At 43.8% G+C, this 8,544-nt stretch overlaps 1 protein-coding gene across 6 annotated transcripts in view; it reads left to right on the forward strand.

The window, feature by feature from the left end:
* Positions 1–8,544, forward strand: part of LOC109287955 (multiple epidermal growth factor-like domains protein 6) — a 360,336-nt gene that overhangs the window by 245,667 nt on the left and 106,125 nt on the right. For all 6 annotated transcript variants that reach the window (XR_002095029.1, XR_002095028.1, XM_019503252.1 and 3 more), the window contains one exon: positions 3,437–3,562. Coding sequence is in view for 4 of the 6 variants with exons in the window: in XM_019503252.1 (XP_019358797.1) it covers positions 3,437–3,562 (126 nt within the window). In the remaining 2 variants the exon portion in view is untranslated. The remainder of the gene's footprint in view (positions 1–3,436; positions 3,563–8,544) is intronic.

Genomic DNA, 8,544 nt, shown 5'->3' on the forward strand with positions numbered 1-8,544 from the left:
CTTCAACTGTCTTTAGACTGACCAATAGCAGTACAAGCCTTGCATTCCTTTGATAAGGTAATTTTAACTGCACCACAGGGCCTTACTACTTCTAGGCTTTGATAAATTTATTAGGCCTTACTTTATACAAGGCTTCACTACATCTTAAACTATAATTAGGCTTTTAGCAACAACTTATAGCTTAATATCTAAACAAATACAGAAAAACACTTGGTCTAATCTTCATAGAGCCTTCAGTAAGCACTTTTATCACACAGACATACTTTTCAGCTGCCACAGGCAGTGGCAGCAGTCAGGTGGGGTGGGAGGGGAGGAAGCCTGTTGCTGAGCACAGAAAGGAAGGGAGAGGGGAGGAAAGATTTTTACCTGCTTGAGGGACTTTTGAACAATTCCCCACTACTGCTCCTGCAGCACAGTCTGCCCACCCATGTGTGTATCTAGGGGTGGAAACAGAGGGTGCAGCCACCCCTGCAGCACTGGTCACTGATACCATACCCCTTTTAATGAAATCCTGGATCACCCCATATATATATGGGTGAATAATATATATATATCAGCCTGGAAGTCCTCCTTAAGCAAACAGAAATGTACTCTCAAAAGATTTGCAGCCAATTTTTCGCATATGCAGGGTACTAGGAGAAGCTTTTAATTAGCATCCAGGTTTTTAGGTGCTTTACTGAATAAAGCAGTGCTGGAGTTTTCCTGCCTGTTCTTTATGCTGGACCCCATCTATTTGTATTTCATAAAAGAAATACTGGGGTTCAAAAGAGCGGATAACCTCTTCTATACCTATTCTAGTGCCTATAATATACCCGCAGATAGAATTTTTTTTTACTTTTAAACCTTTATTATACAGATATTAAAACAAATGGTGAAAGTGCAAAGGCATGTGGCCCTCCCAGGGGTCAAGCATGAGACGCTTGTCAACAACAAAAGATGCCATGTTGCTGGAGATTTTCTTCCATTTCTGTTAATACAGTTTGGCAAAATTAGACATTTTGTAAAATAGGGTGCCCTGTTAATTTATAAATGGGATATAGAAGTATAGTCTTCTATCTGGAGTCCTTTGAACAGTGATACTTTGGGTTTTTCTCTAATCTCATCTTGGCCTAAAACTTCCTGCATTTATTTGTTTCCCTCTAGTTCTTTGTCCTACAAATCTCCCTTTGTGTACTGCATTCATTTCCTAGTGCTCACCAAGCTCAACCTTTCTTATGGGTTAGATAGTTAAAATGAGAAAAGATGTTAATATCTAATTACTTCTTTTGTTTCTTCTACCCTGAAGATGTAGAATGTATAAATATTTGCATTAAAGTTGAACTGACTGGTGACTGAAAAATGGAAAGTGAAACAGTCAACCAGGCCTTTTATTTTGGTTCCAGGTTGTGTTTTCATGCTGTTGTAAATCCACTAACTTCATTAGCATTTATTCTTTTTAAAACTAGTAGAAATGAAAGTAGAAGATGGCACGTACACCTCAATTCATAAATTGCTTATGCCAGTTGTTACCTCTTATTTCTGATCATTTTGCTTAAGCTGTCAGGATCCATTTTTGGTTTGTGGGGACTTTTTTGCACTAGGGTTAACAATAAAGGAGTGGAAAAAGACAGATTGCCTATGAAACTATACATGAAGGTTTGCCATCTTGCCTAGAACAAGTGGTGGGTCCTTCCGGTGGCAACTAGGACACCATGGTTAGAGGTACCACAAATAAAGTTTTGCTGCGGCATGAGGGGGATCGATGAGAGATGAAAAGAAAAAGAGGCTTCCCTTTTCCCTCATTCCTCTCCTCTTTCAAAATAAAACCCTACAGCAAAGAGCATATAGAAAGAAATTAAAAGGACCCTTCTAACTGAGTTGGATTTCTCTGGTATCAAACCTGGAAAATAACTTCACATAGGTATCTGCAACACAGGCTGGATCAGGCTGCTCTCTGATCTTGCTAACCCCAATTAAAAATTCAGACTCAAACCCCCAAAATCATGAGTCTTTTTGGATTGCTTTTATTTGTTTACTAGTTTTTTGAGTCTTAATAGCACACTCGGGTCATGTTTTCTAGCTTTTCTTTACAACCACTGAGGTTAAAGTTATTTTGTGAAAATGCAAGCTGAGATAATCAAATAGTTCTGTGAACACAGAAGCTGAAGCTATTGAAAATTATTGTGAGATTTCCAGTAAAATAGTGCATATTGGCAAAGCTTCAAAAGTTTCCTCTTCTGTTCTGAATCTTTATCCTCATTCAGGGTCAGAATGTCTTCCATCACCACGTACTTCCTTAAATTAATACGCAAGCTTTTTTGTCTCAGAATCCCAGCCCAAAAGTCTTGCTCTTTAGACTCGCTGCCTACCAATACCAGGCTCAGAAGTTTCCCTCCTCCTGCAACTCAAGTCTTCCTTCCTCAGCTTCTGGCACTGCTGCCTTTGAAAAAGCAAGCACAACACCTGTACTAATAGGTGCAGCCCTAAACTCTGCCTCTATGTCCTATATTCTGGTCTTAATTTATAGCAGGTCTGAATAGTCATTCTGTAAAATGAACTTTTAGATATGCATTTAAAAGGAAAAGTAAGCTTTGAGCACTGATTGTGTCATGTCCTCTTTTAAGTTGTGGGAACCCAGCTCTAGGCTTGAAAGCAGCTGCAGCTTGTTAGTGAGTTCCTCCAAGGCCAAGGTCAGAGCAAAAGAGACTTGCATAAATGTACAATTTAGAGAAACTAAGTCTCCTTGAATCCAGTGACATACATGAAGACTCCCCTTGTAGTGTTTGCTGTGGTGCTGTGTGATGTTTGAGAACAATAACAGCACAGTATATAGGGCATATACAGGCAGTCCTCAGACGTTCAACACAGTTGCTTCCTGAAACTGCGTTGAAACGTTGTAACTCAGAACTGGTTTTCCCATAGGAAGCAATGTTCTAAATGGGGGATTGGTTCCTGAACCAAGGCCTGATACCCTATTTTCACCAAAAAATAACTCAGAATTTTGTACTCAATCAATTATAGAGGAGTAATAGAGCTATATTAATGTATTTATATTGTAAATAGCAATCATATTGATTTGGAAGGACTTCTTTGAGGTGACTTTGCTGGACTTTTTGAAGGGCTCTTGGCTGGAGTCTTCTCAGGAGTCTCGGCTGCAGGTTTTTCTGGAGTCTTATCTGCTTTCTTAAAGAAAGTGTCCAAGGAAGTTTGGACAAATGTTCTCTAGGGAGATGAGCAATGCAGCAGACTTGTTCACTGATGTGGTGTCATGTTGAATTAAACGTTGTAAAGTCAAAACTGACGTCAAAGTTGAAACAGGGTGTCAATTTATAAACGTTGTAAGTAGGAAACGTTGTAAGTCGAGGACTGCCTGTACTACAATGTATGTTTCAGTCTGATCCAAAAAAAAATATTTGGGCTTTTTGACATCTCTTTGTTAATTCTTCCCTGGCTTTAGCTGTCAATTCCTGCACTGTCAACAATGGGGGCTGTGAACAGGAGTGCATTCAGATCACTGAAGACCACTACAGGTGCCAGTGCCAGTCAGGCTACCAACTGCAGAGAAATGGCAAGCACTGTGAAAGTAAGTCCTACAGCACATGACCTGAGCACATAGTTTGAACAGTAGAATGCCATTGTGTCCTTTCATACATTTGCACATTGGGCAATGTCTTTTTTACAACATATTTCATACCTTGCTTGCCAGAAACATCTGTAGGTTTTCACTCATCAACTGAATTAAATGCATGTTTTGCAGTGCCTGATTTACTTTTGTTAACTTTCTACAAACATGTTATCTGCTAAAAATACCCTTGATTGTTGTGGACACATTTCAAAATGTTGATTTAGTCTGGAAGCTTAGTCACTTTGAAACCAAATGTGTATTTACTCAGAAAGACATACCTAATGGGGTTCATACAATACATTTTATTCTGTATAAGATACGGCCTTTGTCAGTAATCACTGTCCAATTCACTTATCCTCTATTTACCAAACAAAACTGTCTGATAAATAAAACTAAACCAGGTTTTGTTTAAACTTCAACAAGGGTCAGCAAATTCACCAGTCCTCAATGTAGAGAAAATGCATGTCTACAGTTTTATAGATGAGTAGAGCTCAATGTATATATGCCATGCATGCATAGAATAACTATGGTGGGTCAAACTGGACACCAGCCCTGGGTGCTGACTGGGAGGGGGCTCCAGTATCTCTCCCTTCCCCCTCACAGGAGTCTTTTTTGTGGCAGGGGTAGCCTGCCCATAGGAGCCAGACAAGCAGCTGCATGCCATGTTGTATATCTGTGGGGTGAGCAAGGTGAGTGCAATGTTTCTCCAGTGGTCAGAATAATTCCACTCCCACCTACTCCACCTCTGCCCCTCTAGTGCAATACCTCACTATACTTCTGGGGCCCAATCTTGTGGCCTTACTAAGGCACCAAGTCAAAAATTACCATCATGAATCAATTCCATATAGTTCTGGTTCTTCACTGAGATTCCAGTGTGCTTAGTCCTGAAGTTTGTGGTAAGAGTTTTTTCTAACGTTTTGGCCTTCCAACTTCCTGTCTACACAGAGCTGAAGGGTAGATTTGACTCTTATAGACTAACTAAATTAGAGTTATATATGTAGCATAAGCTTTCATGATTGGTTACAAAGGTTCCTCACTTGCATTGATGAGCTCTGTTTGACTCAAGAAGTCCATGGGCCAGCAAGAGGTAAGATGCTGCTGGATCTGGTACTGGCCAAAGAGGATGATCTAGTTAGTGACCTGAGGATCGAAGGGAAGCTTGGTAACAGTGGTCACAAGTTGATCACTTTCTCTCTCCATTGCAAAACTGGCAAATCAGTCAACAATGCAGAAATCCTTGACTTTAGGAAAGCTAATTTTCACGACTTCAGGAGGTTGGTTGTTGAGGCCCTGAGAAACCATGATCTGATGGGGAGGGGAGTCCACAATGAGAGATCGCTCCTTAAGGACGTGATCCTAAAAGCACAAGGGAAGTCCATTCCCTCCTATAGGAAAGATAGCAAAAGTGCTGGGAGAGCCCCTTGGCTCAATAGGGAATTCATGGACCTCCTGAATCTGAAAAAGAAGCTTATAAGGGATGGAAGTTAAGAACTACCAGTAAGGAGGATTATACAGCATTGACCCGCACCTGTAGGGAGTAGACCAGAAAAGCCAAGGCTGAAACCAAACTCAAACTGCCTATGGGAATCAAGGACAATAAAAAGTCCTTCTTCAAATATGTGGGAAGTCAGAAAAAGACCAAGGACAACACCTGGCCCTTCCTGACCCAAATGGGGCAGCTGACAACCAGCACCCAGGAAAAAGCTAATCTCCTTCAAGAAAAGAAAGAAGGAAGATCAGGGAAACTACAGGCCAATCAGTTTGACCTGAATCCCTGGAAAGATCTTGGAAAAAATCATCAAAAAAACCATCAACAACAGGCTAATGGAAGGCAATGTTCTGAGAGATACCCGCAATGAAGCCATGTTGGCTAGGTCTTGCCTGGTCATTTCCTTCTATGACCAGGTGGTGCATCACTAGGATGAAGGAGAAGAGGTTTATGTCATATATTTAGATTTCGAAAAAGCCTTTGACTTGGTCTTCCAAGATCTCCTCATGGTAAAATTGGGGAGCTGCAGCCTTGACAACCTTACAGTCTGATGGCTGAGGATCTGGCTCTGTGGTTAGACCCAGAAAGTGATAGTCAATGGAACCAAGTCAGCATGGTGCATGGTGACCAGTGGTGTCCCCCAGGGCTCAGTACTCAGACCAGTACTCTTTAATATATTATAAATGATCTGGATTCAGAAGTGGACTGGCTAAGTTTGCAGACAACACCAAATTATGGGGAAATGCGGTCACTCTAGTGGATAGGCTGGTAATTCAGGCTGACCTGAACAGGCTTGCAAAGTGGGCTTGTTGACATGCAACACTTGATGACATTCAAAACCTGATGACATTCAACACAGAGAAATACAAGGTGCTCTACCTCAGGAGAAAAAAACCCACATCAACCCACATCTTACTTATAGGCTTGGCAGTGCTACACTCACTAGCACCACGACCGAAAGAGATTTAAGGGTCATGATTGACCACAAGATGCACATGAGCCACCAATGCAATGCAGCCAGCAAAGCAAACAAAACTCTGGCTTGCATCTACCGATGAATCTTAAGCAAGACCTAAGTAGTCATCCTCCCACTTTACTTGGCTTTGGTGAGCTCGCAGCTGGAGTACTGCATCCAGTTCTGGGCTTCACACTTTAGAAAGGATGTGGAGAAGCTTGAGAGAGTCCAGAGGAGAGCCACGCATATGATTAGAGTAGAAGAGAACAGGCATTATGAAGAGAAGTTGAGAGTCATGGAACACTTCAGACTGGAGAAGCAAAGGCTCAGGGGTGACTTGGTGGCCGGCTATAAGTATTAAGGGGTGTGCATGAAGAACTGTGAGAACGTCTGTTCACCAGGGCACCCCAAGGGAAAACAAGGTCAAATTGCTGGAAGATCATTTTAGACTGTACATAAGGAAAAACTTCTTTACTGTCCAAGTCTCCAGAGTCTGGAACAGACTCCCCCCAGAAGTGGTGCAAGCACCTACTCTGGATACCTTTAAGAAACACTTGGATGCTCAGGTCATCACGGAACACCTGGCAAAGCTCTTTCAAAATTGGTGGCTCACAGGGGAAATCTCTGAGGATTGGAAAAGGGCCAAAACTGTGCCCATCTTCAAGAAGGGGAAGAGGGAAGACCTGGGCAACTATAGGCCAATCAGCCTAACCTCTATCCCAGGGAAACTCCTGGAAAAGCTTATTAATGAATCTATGTGTGATACTGTCACAGAAGGTAAGATTCTGAATGACAGCCAGCATGGCTTTGTCATGGGTAGGTCTTGTCTTACCAATCTCATCTCCTACAACCAGGTCTCTCACCACCTGGACAGGGGAGACAAGGAGACAAGGTAGACGTTATATACCTAGAATTCCAAATGGCTTTTGATCTAGTATCCCACAATATGCCTTGTGGGAAAACTGGAAGATTGTGGGCTCAGCTGCTCAACAGTTCAGTGGGTGGGAAACTGGCTACACAGTAGGGAGTTCTCATGAGCAGATCTGTGTCATCCTGGTGCAAAGTGGCCAGTGGCATCCCTCAGGGGTCTGTGCTTGGACCGGTGCTTTTCAACATCTTTATCAATCATTTGGATGGGAGAGTGAAAAGCTTGCTGGCCAAGTTCATGGACAACACCAAGTTATGGGGCAGTATGGTCATGCCAGAAGATTGGTTGCAGATACAGGTGGACCTGGACAGGCTAGAGAGTTGGACAGACCAGAACCAGATGAAGTTTAACGCTTCCAAGTGTAAGGTGCTCCATCTGGGGGCAAAAAACCCTCAACATACATACAGGCTTGGTGGTGACAGCTTGACTTGCACCACAGCCGAAAGGGACCTAGGGTAATGATTAACCATCGCATGAATATGAGCCATCAGTGTGATGCAGAGGCCAGCAGAGCAAATAACACACTGGCATGCATCAACCGAAGAAAGACGAGGAGACACCACCCGAGCAAGACAGGTAACAAATGCTAGGAGTGCCCAGGTAAGAAACAGGGGTCCAAACAGTCTCCCAAATCGGGGGGTGGCACATGCAGCTAGGCAGGGCCTTAAATGCCTATATACCAATGCTCGTAGTATGAAGAATAAGCAGGAGGAACTTGCCTTCAGAATAGCCAGTTCAGACCCAGACATACTAAGGTCAACAGAAACTTGGTGGGATTCATCCCACGACTGGGCAGTTAGCATTAGGGGCTATGGGCTTTACAGGTGGGATAAAGAAGGAAGGAAAGGCAGGGGTGTGGCGCTCTATGTCAAGGAGCAATACATATCCTCTGCCAGCGAAATGGGGTCAGAGGAGGGACAAGCTGAAGTGCTCTGGGTCAAGATACAAGGGGGCCGTGGGGAGAGGGATCTAACGGTGGGGGTCTACTACAGACCCCCCAACCAAGGGGAGGAGCTGGACCAGGAATTTTTGGGCCAGCTTGCAGAGGCACTTAAGGCAAGGGATGTAGTTGTCATGGGTGATTTAAATTACCCGGACATCTGCTGGGAGGATCAGTCAGCCAGGTCGGACCGTTCCAGGAGGTTCCTGGCCAAGATACAGGACCTCCACTTAATTCAGGAGGTGCACAGTCCCACCAGAGGAAATGCCCTGTTGGACCTGGTCCTGGCCACAGGCAACGACTTGGTAAGGGGCCTCCAGGTCCTTGACCACCTGGGCAATAACGGTCATTGCTTGCTGGAGTTTACCATCCAGCACAGGGTGTCAAGGGCCAGCATCAAGGCAGTAGCCCTAGACTTCAAGAAAGCCAGCTTCAATGAGTTGAGGAGATTAGTGGAAGAGGTTGGGGAGGACCGGGTTAGAGAGCTTCTGGAGGGGCTGGACGTGTTCAAATCAGCGGGTCCAGATGCTCTCCACCCCAGGGTGTTGAGGGAGCTAGCAGGGGTTATTGAAGGGCCCTTGGTACGGCTTTATGAGCGCTCGTGGTGCTCGGGCCAGGTGCCAGATGA

This window comes from Gavialis gangeticus, unplaced genomic scaffold, assembly GCF_001723915.1.
Source record: "Gavialis gangeticus isolate Ggan-Ray unplaced genomic scaffold, GavGan_comp1, whole genome shotgun sequence".
Classification (NCBI taxonomy): Eukaryota; Metazoa; Chordata; order Crocodylia; family Gavialidae; genus Gavialis; species Gavialis gangeticus.